The 21,684-nt window shown below is 43.1% G+C and overlaps 2 protein-coding genes across 5 annotated transcripts; one reads left to right on the top strand and one right to left on the bottom strand.

Moving 5' to 3' along the window:
• Positions 1-94: 94 nt before the first annotated feature.
• LOC6554811 (protein mesh) lies at positions 95-21,246 on the bottom strand. 4 transcript variants are annotated; one of them, XM_015153667.2, is made up of 16 exons: positions 21,135-21,246; positions 20,477-20,928; positions 16,973-17,208; positions 16,724-16,911; positions 7,724-7,901; positions 7,521-7,658; positions 6,780-6,948; positions 6,101-6,695; positions 4,810-4,932; positions 4,475-4,633; positions 3,658-4,402; positions 3,181-3,599; positions 2,897-3,084; positions 2,428-2,667; positions 2,308-2,358; positions 1,416-2,238 (listed from the first exon to the last, which is right to left on the bottom strand). In XM_015153667.2, the coding sequence occupies exons 2-16, from the start codon at positions 20,871-20,873 to the stop codon at positions 1,769-1,771; spliced, it is 4,296 nt and encodes a 1,431-aa protein (XP_015009153.1). In that variant the 5' UTR covers positions 20,874-20,928; positions 21,135-21,246; the 3' UTR covers positions 1,416-1,768. The 4 variants fall into 4 exon arrangements, with proteins under 4 accessions (XP_015009150.1, XP_015009153.1, XP_001981111.1 ...); XM_001981075.3 differs by having other exon boundaries at positions 20,477-20,925; XM_015153665.2 differs by having other exon boundaries at positions 2,308-2,667.
• On the top strand, positions 18,699-19,714 carry LOC6554812 (protein bottleneck). The gene has a single exon (XM_001981076.3). The coding sequence runs from the start codon at positions 18,761-18,763 to the stop codon at positions 19,712-19,714; it is 954 nt and encodes a 317-aa protein (XP_001981112.1). The 5' UTR covers positions 18,699-18,760.
• Positions 21,247-21,684: the final 438 nt, after the last annotated feature.

Here is a 21,684-nt window from a genome sequence, read left to right as displayed (position 1 = left end):
AAGTTTCCGTTGGAATGTGGTAAGCCACTTAAAGTTAAATGCAATTCACATAAAATAGGCATAAATCATTCAAATCAATATTAAAAATTAAATTAGTTTTGTTTATTCGTTATTTATTGTTTTATTACTTCGTTAATAAATAAATATATGTGATGTAGGTTCAATTTTAAATGCAATTTGGCAATTACATTTGAGGTTTATGACGCCACGTTTGCGGGTTACGGATTCCAGCCACGCTCGCATTTCCTCGGCAGCTCATTAATGTGCTAATCAAATTACATGTTGTTTCGACTGCTGCCACTTGGATTTTGGCAACAGAGCCTGGGCTGCCTCGTCCTCCTCCCTGGCAATTCGTTCGCGAATCCAATAACTTGCCCCGCAGACCAGGAGTAGCAGGCAGGGAATCAGGATGAGCAGCACCATGCCCAGCGAAATGCTAGCCACCCGCGCCGACTGCTCCTCATGTCCTGCAAAAGTATGCAATGGAAAATACACAAAGGATTCTACCGGACGGAGGAAATTGATGGAGGTATACGAGAAATTTACAATACCCTTTACAGGAAAATCATTTGTAAATCCATTAGGGCTCGGAAATGTGAGACATATGAGTATATTTTTTAGGCATCTATTGCAAAGTTCGGCTTCTGGCAGATCTACATATATTCCACCTTGCCTTTGCAAACTGATACCTTTCCATCACTGTACATAAATAAAACAACCTACCAACTATCCATCTAGCTCTTTCCTGCCATCATGCCACCCACTCAAGGCTGGAACCTAGTTTTCGCCTAGTTTCGAGCCCCTTCGTCCTGCCATCCCAGCTAGACCAGGCCATACTCTCGCATTGATGAAGAGGACGAAGGACGCAGGACGAAGGATTCGCCGGTGGCAAACAGACATAAGTAACGGCAACTTGTTCATCAATTTGCTCAAGATTGATTGACATTGGCGTAATGCACACAATACATTCTGTCCCGATGGAAGTGGGCGTAGGTGGAATACCAGGGCGTGGCAGTGGTACCAAAAAAAACGAGATGGGGCACAGAAAACACTGTGACAGTTGAAGATTAATGTCTTTGGCTTCGCTCCTATTGCTACGTTGTAAATTTTATGTAATTTCGGTTTGCACTACTGCTGCATTGTAAAAAAAGCACTGGGCAAGTGCGGTGATTGGACACCTGAAATCTCTGAAATACTACTCATTCTACTAGTAATCTTATAATTTCCATTAAAACACCAGCTTCTACCTAATTTTCCATAGTGTAGCTAACAACCCGTCTGCCTAGCAAATTATTACAGAAAATTGACAGGCAGTTAAATAGCAAACAAAGCGAACCCTGCGAAGTGTCAACTCTCATGTAACAATTGGCATTATCGAATTGCGCTGCAAGGAGAACTAAGAACATTATTCCACATTTACAAGTAACGACTATAAACAAGTGTTTTGGTTTTATTCAATATAAAATGATGATTGTTTACCTGGGCCAAAGTAATACGTAATGAATTTGCCGTTCTGATTATGCTTAATGTACAAGGATCCGGTTCACGGATTGGGACTATTAATAAATGCTTATTGGGCGTGCGTTATTGGATGTGGTCATGGCCGTGGGTGAGACAGCAGTGTAACAATAAGTAAAGTTAAAGAACAAATATAATGGACAGGTGGGCGGTTCCAAGTCGGCGGCAATGAAAGGTACTTAAGATTAGTTATTATTGGGTGGCTCTTATTTGAACTTTGCAGCTTAAGGATCAGGATGAGTGCCGATCCTTAGACCTCCGTGGACTTCTGCACCGAGGGAGTGGGCGAGGTGGCCACGGGAGGCGAAGGCAGACCAGTGTCCTGCGTTAGGGGCGTGGGCGCAGTGCGGAGCGGCACGGCGTTCACGCTCGACGGGGGTCTACTGTAGTACTGGGTGTTGCTGGGCAGCACCGGCACTCCGCCGAAGCGGTTCTGCGTCGCCGCCTGTGGAGTGTAGTTTATGGAACTGGCGCCACTGGTGCGACTGTCCAGGCCACTGAAGGTGGGGCTGTACTGCTGGCGATGCAGCTGATCCGCCTCCTCCGGCGACAGGGGCTGGTGGTATCCGGCTGGATGAGTGGTGCCCGTGTGGACATCCGCCTCATCGAAGTCATCGTCCTCGTCGGGATGATCCTCGTCCACCGGTGAGCCATGCTGATCCAAATCCGTTCCGGAGGCGGAGTGCAGGGAGCGGCGACCCAGCTGTTTCGGCTTCTCACCTGTGGTTACGTTCGGATTAATGTAGGAAATGTCCCTTGCTAACTTTGAGCTGTTTCTATTTTGACTACCTTCCGATGAGGTCACATCCTCGTCGTTCTCATCCAGATCCCATTTCTTAGCTGGAAAATCAATTTGCGGTTTGCCCGGTAATGGTTCGTTCGTGCGATATACTTTGTCGTAGGACCTACTTTTCTTCAATGTGCTGGCATCCGTATCGCTGTCGTCGTCGTAGTTAAGAGTCCTCAAATTACGAGCGGAACTAGCCCTCGAGCGAGGCAGTATGGGCATCTGCCACTGAGGATCCTCCTTGAGCTGCTTCTGGCGATAGCGATACACTCCGCACACGATGCACAGCATCAGTGGGCAGATCACCAGGAAGATAATGCCAATTGCTATGAAAGCGACGCGACGCGTGTAGTACACCTCACCTGCACGGGTTCAAAGTTGGTAAGGATTGGTATCTATCTAGGGCATCACGGGACACACTCCTACTATATACTGGCTGACTGGATTAGTTATGAACTACCAGTTATGTTAATTAAATATATCTGTTTCCAAAAAGCATAGATAAGAGTCTAATTCAGTCAGTCAGTATATTTGTAGGCACGATTTGAGGGTCTCTTAGCAACGATATAATATTTAGCTACTGGTACTTACGTAGGCATTCCGTGTATCCATATTCCGGAATGTTCCACAGACCGTTCGACAAACACTCACGACGTTGATCTCCAATCAGGATAAAGCCCTCGTTACACTCAAAGGACACCTTTGCACCAGGCATAAAGTCGAAGCTCAGCTTTCGACCAAAACGAGGAGTCTGCAAAACTCCACAGGACACCACACGTCTGTAAAAAAATACAAATAAATATAGTAACAAGGCTTTAACTTAATGCAACTCCATAGGATGGATAATAACAAGAATTTGCTGGTCGAAAACTTACATTGCATTTTCCGCCTGCATATTGACTATAGTGTCGTAGTAGTTCTTGGTAAAGTGTGCCAAGTCTCTGTTCAAAGTCATCGCATAATCGTACTGGCACTGCATACACTCTCCACAGAGTTCCTCAGCCCTTTCAAGATCGTAGGTACGATTCGTAGGCAGGAAGTCTGCAGGATCCAGGACATAATTGGGCTGGAAGGTGGCATTCGCATAGTAACTGGACATTCTTCCGAATTCTCGGGTAAAGAGAGCGGCTCCCACTCCGGGAACCTCGCGATCTGTAAGCATCCACTTGATTCCAAAGTTGGTATGAATGCTGCGCAGATCATTCAGATTGAGTTGGGCCACTTGTCCATTGGGCAGCATAAAGTCGTCTAGCTTGTTAAAGCTCCAGTTGCCAAACAGTCCAGCGGTTTTGTTCTGAAGTTAGATAATGAAAATGTAGTAAACTTGAGTATGTAAATTCCTGGCTACCTACTATAAACTTCCAGGGTAGGAAGACGCGACCGGTCATGTATCCCTCGTTCTCCACCACCTCCACTCCGATGCCAGCATCGAATTGCACCACCACCTGCGACTGATTGAGCAGGTAAGTCGGGGTATACACGGTAACACCGTCGAAATGCTGGAACTTCAGACTCTCCCGATCAAAGTAAACCCTTCGTCCATCGGCCAGGACATCCAGGCGATAGCGCCACCTGGCGTGCAGTGGACGCAGACGGACCTCAATCGTCGTGGTCGTATTACCCCGCATGGCAACCGCCGTCAACTGGGTGGCCTTCACCTCGCCATAATAGTTAACTGGCAGCTGCTCAAATCGTCCTTGCACCTCAAACTTATTACTCTCATCCACGCTGCGCGCCAGAACGAATTCTCCCAATCCGTTGAAGGTGTAAGCCGTGCCATCAAAGGTCACAAAGTGGGGATCACCGAACACACCGGCAATTCCAGGCGCCTGATAGGCCACACAATCCTGCGAGGGTCGACGCTCGAAGCGGTAGGTCTCGCAGCCCACCGCCTGCTCCTCCTGCCAGAAGCAGCAGGAGTAGAAGGGGCGCATGTCGTGGAACCACATGGACAGCGAGGGCACCTTGCTAGCCTCGTTCCAGGGCATCTTGCCCAGGTTGTGGACGCGACGTGGACGGGAGCCCCACATTTGGTCGTAGGTCAGCATCAGGAAGCCATAGCGATCGTAGCAGCACTGCTGTTCAGCTCCTTGGGCACTGGAGGAGTATGAGGAGTATGAGATAAACAGCATAAATGTAAGTTTATATAGAAGTTATGAAGTGACTTACACTGGCGTTCCACTGACCACGCAGTGGATGGCGCCGCGATGACGCAGGCAGCTGGGGTTCGAGTCCTTGTCGCACTCGCGGTCAGGGCGGAAGCGTCCTTTGTCCAGGACAGCCTGGTCCAGGGTGCAGGGGCACAGTGGAAGGTCGGCGGCAAAGTTCCTGCGAAACGAGATATATGTATTTTCAGTGGGGCAGTCCTATTATCGCAGTGCTCAGCTAATTAGCTGCGGAAGGATGCCCATGCCCGAACGGCATCCAGTTAGCCAATCCCCAACGGCGTTCTGGTTGCTTTTAATTAGCGGGCCAAATGCAAATGCATATTTGTTGAGCCTTACCTGAGGAATCGGTCGGCGCGAATCCAATTATCGCAGAGAGCTCGCGCCCATCGCTTTCCATGCTGTCGCTCCCACTGGGGCGCCATATACCAGGCCAGTGGAATTGGCCGGGACCAGAGGACCCTGCAAATCGGAAAGTGTGCAAGTGTGAAAATGTATGGCCAAGATTATTTTCAGGCAAGCAGGGAGGATGACAGAAGGATGACACTCATCAAACTTGGACATTCGTGCAGGTTGCACAATGCCACGCGATTTAACTGGCTCCTTTTGACGAGCAACACGATTTGGCCATTAGCCGTTGCCTAGTTATCCTTGAATGGCAATTCGCGCCTCGCGCTGCCATGGAAATATTTTTCATTAAGTTTCACAATTACTCGGCCATCAAATGGAAATTAAATGTTGAAACAATGCTAACAATTTATGAGGGCCCATCCGCCACTTTAGGCCGGCTAACGACACCCAAAGGTGCCATAAACCAAAAAAGAAAGAAATTGTCTTATATTACGTCTTGGGGGAAAAGGCACAGCGATAAAAAAGGGAAAGATACTTATATATTTAACAGCACTATCATAAGTAATCTCGCAAATATATAAACCTTCTGAGCTGTATTGGTGTATTTTCTCGCTGTGTAGGCCAGAGTTTCTAAATAAGCCCACGGAAATTCGTAACGTTCAAGCTGGCCATCCTACCAAACACGACTCGTATTTTTGGCCCACAAATTTTATGGTTCGGAAGATGATTGAGGTTTAAGTGCAAAATAATTGCTGGACGTGAGGAAAAGGGCTAAGATGCAGGCGACTGGCGAACAAACATGCCAGCGATTACCATTAAAAACACATTTCCATTATTGATTAGCTCCGAGAATGTCTCGCAATTACAGGCTGTCATAATAAGCAATCTTCAGCCAACCAAGCCAGAGCAAATTGATTGCAGCCGAAGGGAATGGGATGGATGGATGACTGGGTATCTGGTTTCTGGTGGCTCTGGAGGAGCTGAAGTACACATAGCCCGCTCGCATTGTCATTGAAATTGCCCGACAAATTGAATAAAAACATGGATAGACCATGAGAGCGCCAGGCACTCGGAACTGAGATGACACATTGAGACAACCGAGAATCAATTAAAGCTTAATAACAAAGGAATGTGGCGGGAATTTAAGGGTTTCCACCAACTCAACTGACTGAATAAATTTATTTAATTAAGGCTGACCTAGTTTGGTAGAGTGAACCTGTTGTATTAACCTGTTGAAAAGATTTACATGAGCATGCTTGCAGCATATGTATCTACTTACGGACTGATGGCCAATCCTGAGTACTGGTCGGGCTGAGTGAGATTGATCTGGAGGAATCCGAACTGCATATCCCGGTTGATATTGTTGCGGTTGATGTAGTTCGAGGGCGTGATCACGTAGCTGCCGGTATTCGAGTAGGAGGCCTCGATCACATCGATGTACTCCAGTTGCGGCTCGATCTTGGTCTCCCTGTAGCCCCACAGCGAGATCATTACGTTGGCATTGGCATTAGAGGTCAAATTGTACTGGTTCCAGGTGATGCGGACCTCGGCGGGGTTCTTCTTGTGCACATCGTCGGTGGTGAAGAAGATCTTCTCGGTGGCGGCTGCCGGGGTCTCAACGAAGTACTTTCCGCGCCACTTGAACCTCTGGGTGCCCACGGAGATCTGGAATCGGATGTAGCCCTCGGCCTTCAGGTAGGGTTGCACACAGATCACTCGGTTCCGATCCACATAGGTTCCCAGCACGGACTCCGTGTCGAAGTGGCAGGTCACCCTGACAGCCGGATCAAAACAGGGGCCAGTGATATTGACGACTTGACCACCCAGCATGTTGCCAGATTCGGGGGCAAAAGTCAGAGGTAGCAAAGCCGCATCTAATGGAGTAAAAGATACATATAAGACACATCGAAACTGGCAGTTCCCAAAACCAATTACAGGGACCCTTCAATCAAACGTACCGATATCCTTGTTGCAGGAGCCAATTAGAATCTGCTCGTCCACGCGGAAAATGTGGCGACCCGGGAATCCGTTGGCCCAACCTCTGTTGGCCAGGTCGCGAATCACCATGTTCTGGCTGTAGGGCTTGTACTCGTAGGCCTGGGTTCCATTACCGGCATTGAAACCGACCTGGAAACGGGGAGCAAAGTTCGCATGTCAAGGGTGTGGGAATTTTTTCGGAGCCAAATTGCAATTAAGTACAGGCATTCGGATTTCTCGTACATTTAATTAACTGTTCACAAAGTTCGCAATTATGTTTCGGGCTTAGGAAAAGTTTAAATTGTGCGTTTCATTACTGCAAGTGGCTGCAGGCTGAAGGGCACTCGAGTTTCACAATCAAAATGATTTCACCTAATGATAATTGTGAATTAAACAAGTGATACTTGAACATTTTCGGCAAAAGAATTTAAGAGTTGTGAAATATTAGGTATTTTGTGTTACTTTGAACTATTCTAGGGAAAACTTTATGCATAATAAGAAAGCCTTTCTGGGAACTTTACTAGCACTTCACTTTCTTCCTTTAGATTGGTGAACAAATCACCAAAGCAAACAAGGCATGCCTAGATTCTGGGAAACTAAAGGGAAAACAAACTGTCCACTCACACAATCAGTTGGCAAGTTTTCCCTTGGAGTCAACTGTTTAATTGAGTGCCAACCGACAAAAAGTGAAAGGACTAAAAAAGGATACTTTGAGCACTTACATATGCAGGAACTCCGCCCTCGCCCTTCGTTGTATCACCTCCGGCCTCAGTATGCGAAAGCCAGTTGAGAACGGCATAGTTGAAGATAATATAGGTGTAGACCTCGTCGGTGGCCAGGACCATTTGGAAGGTGTTTGTCTGTGGAAACACATATAACATATGTAATGGTGTAATAATAATGTGGCTCCAAGTAAATCACATACCGTGTAGAGGGAGTTATCAATGCCACCGGCGAACGAGACGTTCTTCCAGGTGGCGATCACCACGTGCTTGGGTATGAAGGTATCGGCTCCCACGACTCCCTGCCGGATGTCCCACATGGTGCGTTCCCGCACCTCCACGCCGAATCGGTCCGTGCGTCCCATCAGATCACGTTCCACTCTGCAAATAGAATGAGTTTTGCGTCAGTTTTGGCACAGAAGACTACTGAGACGCATGTGGCTGATGTGAAAATGGGAAAACAAATCGGATGCAAGGCAACCAAAATGTTTGGCTTGGCGTCTGCCTGATGATAAATGGATTCGATGTTCGGCATATAAATCAGGACGCAGGCGGAGAGAATTCTGATTTTGGGCGCTTCCTCATTACTTTCCCTGCCGGGCATATTTTCATAAACATTTTATTTATTTTATTTTACGCTCTCGTGAGCCCTTTCAAGTGTGCGCTTTTTTCGGAAGTGGTTTTCGTATCGACTGCCGACACATTGGCGACGCCAACGCGGCTACGTGGCGTATGATTTATATGCTTTAATTATTCATTACGCATACGACGCGTAGCACACTCACACTCAGTCGCCACTTCAAACTGTTGGTGTCCCGTGATTGCTGCGCCATAAATTGCTTTAAGCCAGTTTGCCTAAATTACAGTCGGGATTCATGTGAAATGCTTAGACAAAAGCCATTCCAATCCATTTCAAATACCTGACAAATAATTCTTAAGCCGATTTACCGGGCTTTTTCATTACACGTAGCCCCTTTGAGCCAGTCCACTGGTACTGGTACTGGTAAATCTAAAGCAATTTTTCACTGCCGGACAATTGCATTGGAATAGAGGTGAACAATCGAGGATTGACAAAGCTCTGGGTTGGAGTAAGAGGCTTAGCAAATGAAGCGTTTGGCTCAGTAGGAACATGTCCAGACTCTGGCCGCAAAAACAACTACAAACTCTGTGGGGTTCTATTTTGCTAATAGTGGCAGTGCCCATATTCAAAATTGAGATAAATAATAGAAATGATTTAAATTGCATTTCAAATGAAAATCAAAACAAGATAGAATTCTATAGTCGCGTTCCCCGACTATAAGATACCCATTACTCAGCTAGTGAAAGCAAACGAGAAATTTGAACATTTTCTGAAATATCGGTAGAAATTGTGTAAAAAAAATTCAAACTTATTTTCAAACGCGTGGTCGTGAGAGTTTTGGGCGAATTGTGGGCGGTAGAGTGGGAATAGAAATTTACAAGACTGATAAAAAAGGGCAAAAATATCACAACATTTTTTTTTTTTTTTTTTTGAATTTCTACACATCAGAAAAAATAAAAAAAAAATTTTTGTTTAATAAAATTTTAAATTTGAATGCAGATTTTTAGAGAATTGCTCCAGAAACATTTTGAGGTATGCCACTTCAAATTCCGATAAAGATAAGTTGAGTTATGGACTTTAGAACTTCAGTCTTGGGACATTTCTGAATTTCTACATATCATCACATCAGAAAAAATACAACAAAATTAACAAAAAATAAAATTCTAAGTTTGAATGCAGATTTTTAGAGAATTGCTCCAGAAACATTTTGAGGTATGCCACTTTAAATTCCGATGAAGATAAGTTGAGTTATGGACTTTAGAACTTCAGTCTTGGGTCATTTTTGAATTAGCACAACAAGAGCACACCAGAAAAATTACTAAAAAATATAGAAAAAATTAAATTTTAAATTTGAATGCAGATTTTTAGAGAATTGCTCCAGAAACATTTAGAGGTATGCCACTTTAAATTCCGATGAAGATAAGTTGAGTTATGGACTTTAGAACTTCAGTCGTGGGACATTTTTGAATTAGCACAACAACAGCACACCAGAAAAATTACTAAAAAATATAGAAAAAATTAAATTTTAAATTTGAATGCAGATTTTTAGAGAATTGCTCCAGAAACATTTAGAGGTATGCCACTTCAAATTCCGATGAAGATAAGTTGAGTTATGGACTTTAGAACTTCAGTCGTGGGACATTTTTGAATTTCTACATATCATCACATCAGAAAAAATACAAAAAAATTAAAAAAAAAATAAAATTCTAAATTTGAATGCAATTGATTAGAGAATTGCTCCAGAAACATTTAGAGGTATGCCACTTTAAATTCCGATGAAGATAAGTTGAGTTATGGACTTTAGAACTTCAGTCGTGGGACATTTTTGAATTTCTACATATCATCACATCAGAAAAAATACAAAAAAATTAAAAAAAAAATAAAATTCTAAATTTGAATGCAATTGCTTAGAGAATTGCTCCAGAAACATTTAGAGGTATGCCACTTTAAATTCCGATGAAGATAAGTTGAGTTATGGACTTTAGAACTTCAGTCGTGGGAGATTTTTGAATTTCTACATATCATCTCATCAGCAAAAATACAAAAAAATTAAAAAAAGAGAGAATTGCTCCAGAAACATTTAGAGGTATGCCACTTTAAATTCCGATGAAGATAAGTTGAGTTATGGACTTTAGAACTTCAGTCGTGGGACATTTTTGAATTTCTACATATCATCACATCAGAAAAAATACAAAAAAATTAAAAAAAAATAAAATTCTAAATTTGAATGCAGATTTTCAGAGAATTGCTCCAGAAACATTTAGAGGTATGCCACTTTAAATTCCGATGAAGATAAGTTGAGTTATGGACTTTAGAACTTCAGTCTTGGGTCATTTTTGAATTAGCACAACAACAGCACACCAGAAAAATTACTAAAAAATATAGAAAAAATTAAATTTTAAATTTGAATGCAGATTTTTAGAGAATTGCTCCAGAAACATTTAGAGGTATGCCACTTTAAATTCCGATGAAGATAAGTTGAGTTATGGACTTTAGAACTTCAGTCGTGGGACATTTTTGAATTTCTACAATCATCACATCAGAAAAAATACAAAAAAATTAAAAAAAAAATAAAATTCTAAATTTGAATGCAATTGCTTAGAGAATTGCTCCAGAAACATTTAGAGGTATGCCACTTTAAATTCCGATAAAGATAAATTGAGTTATGGACTTTAGAACTTCAGTCTTGGGACATTTTTGAATTTCTACATATCATCACATCAGAAAAAATACAAAAAAATTAAAAAAAAATAAAATTCTAAATATGAATGCAATTTCTTAGAGAATTGCTCCAGAAACATTTAGAGGTATGCCACTTTAAATTCCGATAAAGATAAGTTGAGTTATGGACTTTAGAACTTCAGTCGTGGGACATTTTTGAATTTCTACATATCATCACATCAGAAAAAATACAAAAAAATTTAAAAAAAATAAAATTCTAAATTTGAATGCAGTTTTTTAGAGAATTGCTCCAGAAACATTTAGAGGTATGCCACTTTAAATTCCAATAAAGATAAGTTGAGTTATGGACTTTAGAACTTCAGTCGTGGGACATTTTTGAATTTTTGACATTTTTGAATTTCTACATATCATCACATCAGAAAAAATACAAAAAAATTAAAAAAAAAATAAAATTCTAAATTTGAATGCAATTGCTTAGAGAATTGCTCCAGAAACATTTAGAGGTATGCCACTTTAAATTCCGATAAAGATAAATTGAGTTATGGACTTTAGAACTTCAGTCTTGGGACATTTTTGAATTTCTACATATCATCACATCAGAAAAAATACAAAAAAATTTAAAAAAAATAAAATTCTAAATTTGAATGCAATTTCTTAGAGAATTGCTCCAGAAACATTTAGAGGTATGCCACTTTAAATTCCGATAAAGATAAGTTGAGTTATGGACTTTAGAACTTCAGTCGTGGGACATTTTTGAATTTCTACATATCATCACATCAGAAAAAATACAAAAAAATTAAAAAAAAATAAAATTCTAAATTTGAATGCAGATTTTTAGAGAATTGCTCCAGAAACATTTAGAGGTATGCCACTTTAAATTCCGATAAAGATAAGTTGAGTTATGGACTTTAGAACTTCAGTCGTGGGACATTTTTGAATTTCTACATATCATCACATCAGAAAAAATACAAAAAAATTAAAAAAAAATAAAATTCTAAATTTGAATGCAGATTTTTAGAGAATTGCTCCAGAAACATTTAGAGGTATGCCACTTTAAATTCCGATGAAGATAAGTTGAGTTATGGACTTTAGAACTTCAGCCTTGGGGGGTTTTTTTATTATTTCGAATTTCTACAATATTATCACATCAGAAAAATTACAAAAGAAATTGATCCTGATCAAGAATATACTTACATTCTTTATATGGTCGGAAACGCTTCCTTCTGCCTGTTACATATTTTTAAGCGAATCTAGTATACCCTTTTACTCTACGAATAACGGGTATAAATAGAATGTTGCCCTTTAAATGCAATCGAAACTGGGCTGGATTATTGGTTTAGATATCCATTTGCTTTTGACGTAGTGAAATGTGAGTCATACAATATACATTTTGTAATACCAAAAATAGAATATCTACTGTACCGCGACTTTCGAGCCACTAATTAAATTCAAAGCGCTCAATTAAAACCTATTACCAATCGAAGCCTTGCAACCCACTAAAACACTCTAATTGAACCGAAGCCATATGCAACATTCTGTCAGTCCTTTATGCCACTTACTAAAATCGAATAAAGTCTTGGGCTGCAGAGCATGCACAAATGTAAACTAATTCCCAATCTCTTTGACAAGGACATTCATTTGGGGCACTCTCACATATGCAACAATTGAAATCGAAAAACTCGTTATGCTCCGGCATTTCTGTGTGTGGCAAACAAAGATGAATGTGGGCCATTCTCTATTTGCATTTTCCCGGTAACATTTTATTGATTTTGGCCTGGCGTTTGTTAGTGATAAATGAAACAGACACACGCTGGCACTGCAATCAAACATGAGTGGTAGTGTGGTGTTTCCCCGATGTTTTGCTTATTTATTAACACTTCAACGATCCGTAATAAAAACTCATAATGCAGCTATTATCATACAACATGCGTTAAATTGCCGCCAGTGCGCTTATGGCCTATTCAATTTTTGAGGGCACATAAATTAAACCTGGCAGCAGATGGCAATGGAAATAAATTACAAAATTACGCTTTCCTTCCTCTCGACGAGCGTAAAAAATAGAAAACGTTTGTTGGCAGCCAGCAAAAAACCGCATGCCATGGCCAAAAGAAGAAGAAGAAGGCGCTCAGAGATAACCGCACACACACAAAGCCCACACTCACACTCACATAGTTTATCATTTGTGTTTGCCCCGAGCAAAAACTTTAAAAGTCTGCAATTGACATTTGGGCCAAAAAAATGCGAATTGTCACTCAGCCTAGAAATGCGCGCGCAGCAGCCAAAAACAGCCGCAGACTCGGAGACTTTTACGTGTAAGTAAGCCAAAAAGCCGCACATTTATACAGGCATTGAGAAAAACATGGTATTCAAAGGAAATTTCAAGTTAGTCGCTAATAAAAGTGTCTAAAAGTAAGCAAAACAGTACATTTGGTTGGAAGCCAGATTCCAATATTGCAATCAATGCAGATGTAATAACAACACCCATGACCAATAAATAAATTATATTAATTTCAATTGAAGAATTGAAAGGCATTTTTCGCGGTGCCGACATAGAGAGAGTCGCAAAAAAGTAATAGAAACTCAGAAGCTCGTACATAAGTCGGGCACCGTGCCGCCTTCCACCCGCTTTTCCGCCCAATTTTCCAACCCACGCCCACTATTTCCCCGTTTTCCCATCGCAGGCCAGTTCTTGAACTGCGCCATTATGTACTTTATTGCATACATTCGGGCGCTGCCACAGTTTTGTCTGCATTTGTAGGTTAAAATGCCTTTTCGCCGCTTTGCATGGAAATATTTGAGCGCCTCTCCCTCATCCTTTCAGCCCGGTTTATCCACGCTTCAGCCATGTCTCGGTCTCGATCTCGGTCTTCGCCTTCTGCCTTTCTACCGTTTGCCGTGTGGCCCAATTCCATCTTTGGGGTGTAAATGAAAGTGAAACAATGGCCGTACTTAAGGAAAATGGCGAAAATTGCATGTAAGCTGCAGAAACAGCGCGCAGAAAGCGCTCTCACCAGCAAATGCAAACAGAGACTTGCAAATGGCCCAGCCAAGGACTGAGGAAGGCGGCGGGAGCGGGGCGTGGCCAAAGGATTTGGGAAGTTCTTGTTATGATTGGCAAAAGGGAATAATGAAGCGGCATTATTATGGCGCCTGGTTATAAAGAAAAACTTTGGCCAAAAACACTTTCGCGGAACTGGTTGGCAAGACCAAGAGTGCTATGTCTGCACTCTATAAATTTAATGAAAGTGACTTTTGGCAAGTACTTCACAAAACGCTACTTCTCAAGGTCTAACAAAAACTCTTACCTGTCTTAAAAGTCTTGAAGCTCGTGAAGAACTTTCTTCCAATAAATGTATCTTTTATGTGCAATACCTAATTTATACTTTATTTAATGTTATAATTTTCTGAACCTGCAAGTGCCTTAATTTTCCCTTTGCTAATGCACCTTTGACTCTTCTGCCGTAAAGCTGACGAATACGTTTTAATTGCGGCAACGCAGGCCGGCAATTAAGAATCCGTTTGAAGCTGCCCTTGCCAAACAACAATTAGGAGCTCCCAGGACCTGCGGTATTTCCCACACTTGACCAAAAGAACCTCACACAGAGGCACCCACACATCGAATTTCACACGCTGACAAAGTTTAAAGCGTTTAACAAAGGGAAAAATACTGAACAAACGACATTAAGTTTTTATTCGCCACCCGACGGGGCTAAACGTTTGTGTGTGTAATTAAACGTGCGCTCATAATGAATTTAATGCTCAAAGTGGATGGCGACCCACGCGGCGTATGCGCAATGCGATGCACTTTCAGCTAATCCAATGCTGAGCGCTAAGTGTGAGTGTGTAATTAAATTGATGCGAAATAATCATGGTCCGACATGTGGGCGGATGTCAATGAAGGAGTGAGTAGGGAAGCTGAGGGGGATGGTGGTGCCCAAAGGGGATGGGTCAGTGGGTGGTGGCCTTGTGTGGGTGGCCAGCAATTTTACATCACTCGCATCTCGCTATTCGCTCTGCCTGGCTTCTTTATCTTCAGCGCCATGCAAAGTTATTTAAATTAAATTCCAGTCGCAGCTTCAGTGACTCTCCATTCTTTAATACCTCTGCTCTCCCACTCACAAATGCACTGGCAGAAAAAGTCTTCACAAAGAAATAGCTGAATGCTTTTAAAGTGGAAAGCGTAATAGGTAACACCTATGGACTTGAGAATCCATTTTTTTTCAGTGCGTGCATGAAAGTTGGGCTGAGTATTTCCCCTTGATAGCGCCATTCACGAGGAGAGGACAATTGAACGAGTTATGCGGGACAAGTTTGACATATTGTCGGACTGTGTAAAACTATAAAAATGCATTGGACGGTACACGCACTCGGGTCCTGATCCTTGTGCTCCTCCTCGCAGGATGTTAATTGCTCAGCTGTGGCAATTTGTCAGCAAAGTGTTGTCAACAAACCCAGTGAACAGAAAAATGGAAAGTGCCGGAAAAGAATTCGAGTAGAAAGCATTTATCCTGCAATGCTATAAGCCATTCATAATGCTGTCAGATTGAACAAACCACTTTTGTAATTTTTCCCCCGCTTTTTTTGGTACACTTCCCATGAATTTCTCAGCTTGCATGCATCGCTCAACTGACTTGTCATTCTGTGCCGTTTTGAAGTAATTTATGCTCTCATTTCCCTTTTTTATCCTCATTGTTCCTGGAAAGCCATGAAATGTAAGGCGTTGAAACAATGTAGTGAAGCAGCCATAAGTTATGCTCCAAATAGCTTGGATCTACTAGTTAACCAAAGAGCAATTTAAGATGAAACTTGCTTTAACTAATTAATGCATTTTTGAGTGGCTGCTTCTCTGTGTGCCCGATTACAGAATTTGTAAAGCCATGCTGTTTTAACTGGTGGCATGGGTAAACCCACATAAATACACCACAAAAATAACTTTTGGCCCCCACTGGCATTAATTTGCATAATTAGCCGGATGAGCGCAAAAAAATGGAAATTCGTGTTTGTATAAATTTAAACAATGTCCTCGGACAGTTCAGAGGGAAAGTGCAGGACAACAGAATATAATTAGAGCCAGCCTGAACTCACAAATTATACTTCGAAATGCATTGTTGCACTCGGATAAAAGCGATTTAAATGGAGAGTCATGCTCTTTTCTGCCAAATCCTTGACAATGCAGCAGGACGATGGACACTTCGCTATGAATTCACGCTCAAGTGCATGCTGAAATCAGCAGGAAAATAATGGTGCTGGAATTCTGCTGGCACATAGCGCCATGGGAACCCGGAAATATTACGGAGCACAGCTGAATAGGTAGCCACCATTGAAACAAAGCTGAAATTCTGGGGCAACAAATGACAGTAACAAGCAGCAAAACACTAACAATGTCACTCAATGATGGAGGTTAGAGCTCCACGAAGTCGAAAGGATAATACACTTAGTAAACATATGCTATTATTTGAGGAAAAAATAGTCACTTAACTTTGTTGTCTTTAAAAACAATAAATTACTCGAGGCTGTGCAAGGATTCATGGTGCAAAATATCAAGTTCTAGTCTTTTATAATTTAATTCCTTGAATTAATATAGAGCAAGTTGTTTGTCAAATAAATTATACATTTTGGAAGGACATGTGCATAAATGCAGGCCCACAAACACACACACACACATGCAGAATGGGGCCGCCGGAAGTGGAGAGTGGGACACGCACACACTCATGCCATTTTGTGTTAGTTTTCTGTAAATGGCGACTGGCGCACGTAAAACGAATGTGAACGTTTCAGTGCCTTTGTTTGGCGCGTACTGTGTGCTGATTTTGCATATGCAAATGCCATGAGAAACAAGGGCAAATAAATATGGCTGGCAAATAAATACAAACGAACCGGAAATGCGAGCGGGGAGGGTATAATGCGGAAATATATTGAGATGCGAGATGCATTTGCTTACCGGAAGTAAACACCAGGCGTCCGCTGGTCAATATCCGATGGATAAATTCGTCCCACTCGGCACTTGCTGAAGAAGATGCCCATGAAGGAGGGATCGCGTTTAATGGGCCAGTCCTTGATCGGGAAGACCAGGGGGTACGTGAGGTACTCTGGCGGATCCGAGAACTCCAAGTAGCCGTTGAGAGAGAGCTGTAAGGGAAGGAGATTGCTGGATTACTTATGTCATTAGAAAATCGAAAGGAAACTCTACCCTGGTGTAGTTGAATCGGAATCCGTAGAAGGGCAGCTGGAAGTTAAGATTCTTGTGCAGCTGCGTCATGGAGGCGTGGATGTCGAACTGGTAGTCGCCACGTCCTCCGTACATGTCCTTGTCGAAGTACCAGTACATGAAGGTGCTCCTGAGCTCCGCCAGACGGGCGGCGGTTATGGTGTATCCTCCGGCTGCCGTGGAGTATGTGGTCGGTGGGGCGACATTGTTGTTGGGATCTGGAACAAGCGAGACGAGAAGAGAAGACAAATAGCTTAGAGAGGAGAGCTCTGGCCTATCATTATAATTTCACACCTAATCCGAGGAGATTACTTTTTCAATTCCACAATATTATCCCTCGCACTTGCTGCGTTGCAAGGCATAAAGTAAAAGAAAACTTTTCCTGGCCTCTTTGCATTTTCCGGCTGCAAGCTCACCACCCACATCCTTGCAGCTCCCGTTCCGGGTGCTTGGCCATTAAAGGTCACAGTTAATATTCATTTCTGTGCTGCAAACTTTGCTGTCTTCCCTGTTCTTTGCTTCTCTGGGCCCTTTCTCCTAATTTCGTCTCACCGCTGGCCTTTTAAAGCAATTTAAGCTGATTAAGTGCAAAGCTGACGTTCCCAATGGACACTGGCAACGGGAGCCCATGAAAGAACCCAGGATCCGCTTAAGGATATTGCTCCTGACGCTGTCCAGAAACTTAAATTGCTGGCGAAGTTTTCGTGGTGAAGTCCCGTGGAAGATTTTAAAATATTTCTGCCATTCCTGGAGAGTTGTGGTTGCACCAAAGGCGGTTGACATTCATTGCATTTAGCAGGAATACTTCCATGTTTCTAAGCTTGCACTTGTACTACTATAATTAAACTAGTCAACTAAAAAAGGTATTAAATGGTTTTTCTTGCTCCACACACAATTCTAATCAATTAGCAATATCCAGTGCGCTGATATCACTTAAACTTCTCATTTCGTGCACATTCCTTCTCCATTCCCTGAATTCTATGCCGTAAATTCAATTTTAATATTTAAGTTCGTTGTCATTTCAATGGAAACCCGCTCCTTACTCACAATTTAAGCTTCATTTATAATTCCATTAATTAATGAACCCCATTAAGATCCTGACACCTCATTTCGCCTTTTTGCACAGGTATTTTCCCATTCTATCTCTATTTAATTGCGTACTTCTCTTTGAATATATGGAAAGGGCAGTTGTATGCTTAATGTATGACACAGTTTTTATTTCATCTCTCATTTCCACCGTCTTGTCGACTGTGAATTGCAGAGTGCCTGGTGAATCATTAATTGCATTGATTTTGATTGTAATGAACCAGCTAATGAAACGTCAACAGTGTGAAGTGACCATAAACCCCAGCGGATTCCATCTACAAATCCCGAACATCTGTCGCGTTTAAAGTTTTTAAGCTATTTATGAATCGGTACCCTCGCTAATCCTTTTTGGTGGACCATATAAAAGTGCGCGGATTAGCAGTCTGTCTTTTGCCAAAGATTTGTGTAAAATTGGTGCGCGGAAAACACGCAAAACTCGCGTGTTCGGGTTGCAATTAGCGGGAAATCGCTCCTTTGACAAATCCTCCTTTTTTACTTTCATAGGTAGTTGCAGGTAGTTTCCCGGAATTAAGTTAAGTTAGGCTAGAACTTCGACAGCGTGGCTACCTGAACTTTGGCACCAGCTGTCGGGGGTGAAAACTGAACCAGGTAGTACTTGGAATTTCACCTATTTAAGGTGTGCGTTCCTTGCCTCAACATCACAATTGCACTTCAACCGTCGACATGAGCATCAGCACATTCAACTTCCAGTTCTACAACTACAAGCTGAGCCCGTCGTCACCGGGATTTGGCAGCCCGGCCTCGCGTTCCTCCTCCTCCTGCATCAGCGAACTGGAAATGGACATTGACGAGAACATGTCCGCCCAGCCCACCATCACATCCACGCCCAAGCCGCGTTTCACCACCCAACTAGCCGTGGAGCTGGCCAAAACTGAGCCGGGTAATGGTATATCCCCACTGCGACCCAAATTGCATACGGCCCAGAAACGCTGGTCCATGGAGTTGAGGGAAAAAGTGCTGGAAATGTCCAGACGAAATAATGGTCAGGAGAAACCACAAACCGCAGGACAACAGGAACAGAAGCAGCCACTGCAACTGGAGCAGCAGCAGCCACAGGAGCAGCAGCAGCCACAGGAGCCACTGCAACCGGAGGAACTGCAGCATCAGCAGCAGGAACCCACTGTCACCGACAAAATCAACTTCTTCAACAAGCTGACCAACACCTTTGAGTCCGGTTTCAACAAGCTGATGCCCCAAGGTGGCACCACCACCAACAGCCGCTTCATAGCCATGTTGCGCACCGCCCGTCCTCAGAACCTTGCCACCACCACCGCCAACAGCAGCACCGCCAACAGTTTCCTGGGCAGCGACCACAGTCTCAGTGGTTCCGTGACCGGTCAAATGCCGCCACCCAAGCCCAAGAGACTGGCGGCCACCACCGCCCAGTTTGCCACTCCCCATTTACCCGGCATGGGCGTGGGCAAGGGGGGCAGCCAGCGCAAGTGCTCCCTGCGCCGCAAACCTTCGATGGACAAGTCGAGGGCCACCATTTCGCGCCAGAGCTCCAGTGCCTCGGTGCGAACCCAGAACCACGCCATCATGGAGGACCTCAGTCTAGTGGTTCCCGTGCGATTGCGCATCGCGGAGTACGAGCAGCGCATCTCGATGAGTGCTTAGCTCCAGAAACTAGATTAATTGTAAGTTCCAAAGGATTGCCTTACTTTAGTTTTAAGTTAGCCTACGCTTCTAAAGACAATTCAAATATAAAATATGTGGCGCAAAGTGAGCGTGTTATTCTTGGCAAATGGGGCATCCCAAGCATATTACAGCATTTCCAACCTTTACTCCTTCGCAAGCTGTGAGTAATGCAAACTTAATTCAACCAAACCCTTTTTTATCATAAAGTTACATTCGAACAAATGACTGTGACTAATACGGCGAAAAATTCCAATTCCATATAGCCAATATATTAGTGCTGGCAGACTGATAAAACTGAGTTGCCTGAATTGCTAAATCCACACACTACCACAGGTTGTAAACTGAATCACGCAAGACTTTGTGCCCCCGCTGTCCCCCGAGTCCACACCGATATCCGTGTGCATACATACACATATATTCACTACACCACCACGCACCTGTTTTGTTTGCCGAAGCGGAAAACAAGAAAACCGTTAGCTTTTTAATGCCTCAACCCGGGGCATTATCTTATCGCACAAAACAGAGAAAGAGAGAGAGAAAGAGAAAGAGAAAGAGAGAGAGAGAGAATGAGAGGGGCTAACAGCAACTACACCTGAAGGCCCGAGCACAGGTTATCGAGCAAATATTGGTAAACTAAACCGAACTGAAACCCACTGAGCTGTTCTGATAAGATAGTCAACGCGGCGTATGAGTAATGGGGTGGAACTGAATCAGCGCCCAGGGACAAGGAAATCGACTCACCCCAATTGTAGCCGCTGTTGTCCACGTCGTACAGCTCGCCCAAGTACTCATTTTGCATTACGAGGGCTCCAAACATTTTCTCGGGCTTCAATCCCGCGACGGTGAGGACATCATCTGTGCCCCGACTGGTGACATGCACCACGGGAATCAGAGTGGGCTTCTGCAGGGCCAGGGGATTGGTTTTTGGCTTTTCCTCCACCGCTTTCTTGGGCGCGGGCGTGGCCTTTGGAACCTCAACAAATTCCGCCTGAGATTTGGGCTTAGTCACCTTGACCGGTTCCGGAACTGCATTGATTATTTGATCCTCAAACTCCTCCGTCGATATATTCTCGTTAGCCAGGACATAGGCCATAAAGCCGCAGGCCAGCGCACAAACCACAAACAGTTTGAAACGCATTTTCACTCGATTTCGATTTGTCACTTAATTGGTATTTCGTTTTTTCGTTTCACTGCTAAAAGAAAAACACAAAGGCATCAATTATATAAACCATTTGAGCATCACTCTGTTTCAAGCGAAGTTGTTCACTATTCATGCACCGCTTTTCCTTGGATATCCTCGTTTTCTAACAATTTTCACTTGATGACATCACCAGTTAAGGCAAAGGCTTATCAGTTTTCTTATCACTTGTCACCAATTTTCTATTGTAACTTCAATTACCAGACAGGAAAACACGTTCGTTGCAGCGAGCCGCTCAGCTAAGACTGAACTAAAGTTAGCTCTAACGACCCGATCGGGGCGTTGCCAAAACTCAGTTCACCTGTCGCCGTCTACTGATTGTGAAACATTGCTTTATCGGCCAGATAATGCCGGCCATATCTTATCAATAGAACATTACGCACCGATAACGCATTCTTTCTTGGCTCGCTCGGCTTTTTCGGGAAGCTTTACTCTCTTTTCCGTGCTCTAAATTTACCAACCTATTTGTTTATACCCATTCCTGGGAGGCTTACCAACATTTCTCTCTGTTGACAATGGTCTCTTGCAGAATTGTGATTCATTTCCATTACAGTTAATCACACTCATGACGCGGCCATTTTGTGAAATGCCGAATGGGCTGTAAAACCTACACATGTGTGTAAGTGATATGGAACTGGTGAGAGCACGCTTCCGGTTTAATTATAGACAATGACCCATTACCGACCATCAAAAAGGCATTTCCGATGAAGCTTAAAAGTTATGAATGGCAGCCGCCGTCAAAAAGGCCTAC

Source organism: Drosophila erecta, unplaced genomic scaffold (assembly GCF_003286155.1).
Source record: "Drosophila erecta strain 14021-0224.00,06,07 unplaced genomic scaffold, DereRS2 tig00000000-arrow-pilon, whole genome shotgun sequence".
Classification (NCBI taxonomy): domain Eukaryota; kingdom Metazoa; phylum Arthropoda; class Insecta; order Diptera; family Drosophilidae; genus Drosophila; species Drosophila erecta.
The sequence above is the reverse complement of the archived record's forward strand: the minus strand, read 5'-3'. Positions and strand labels throughout refer to the sequence as shown.

Excerpts from the sequence above, each read along its gene's own strand:
- LOC6554812 (XM_001981076.3), top strand. The coding sequence starts at position 18,761 with ATGAGCATCAGCACATTCAACTTCCAGTTCTACAACTACAAGCTGAGC.
- LOC6554811 (XM_015153665.2), bottom strand. The coding sequence starts at position 20,873 with ATGCGTTTCAAACTGTTTGTGGTTTGTGCGCTGGCCTGCGGCTTTATG. Across the intron at positions 7,659-7,723 it reads TTGATAACTCCCTCTACACG|ACAAACACCTTCCAAATGGT; the intron begins GTATGTGATTTA and ends GTGTTTCCACAG. Across the intron at positions 6,949-7,520 it reads AGGGCGGAGTTCCTGCATAT|GTCGGTTTCAATGCCGGTAA; the intron begins GTAAGTGCTCAA and ends CCCCGTTTCCAG.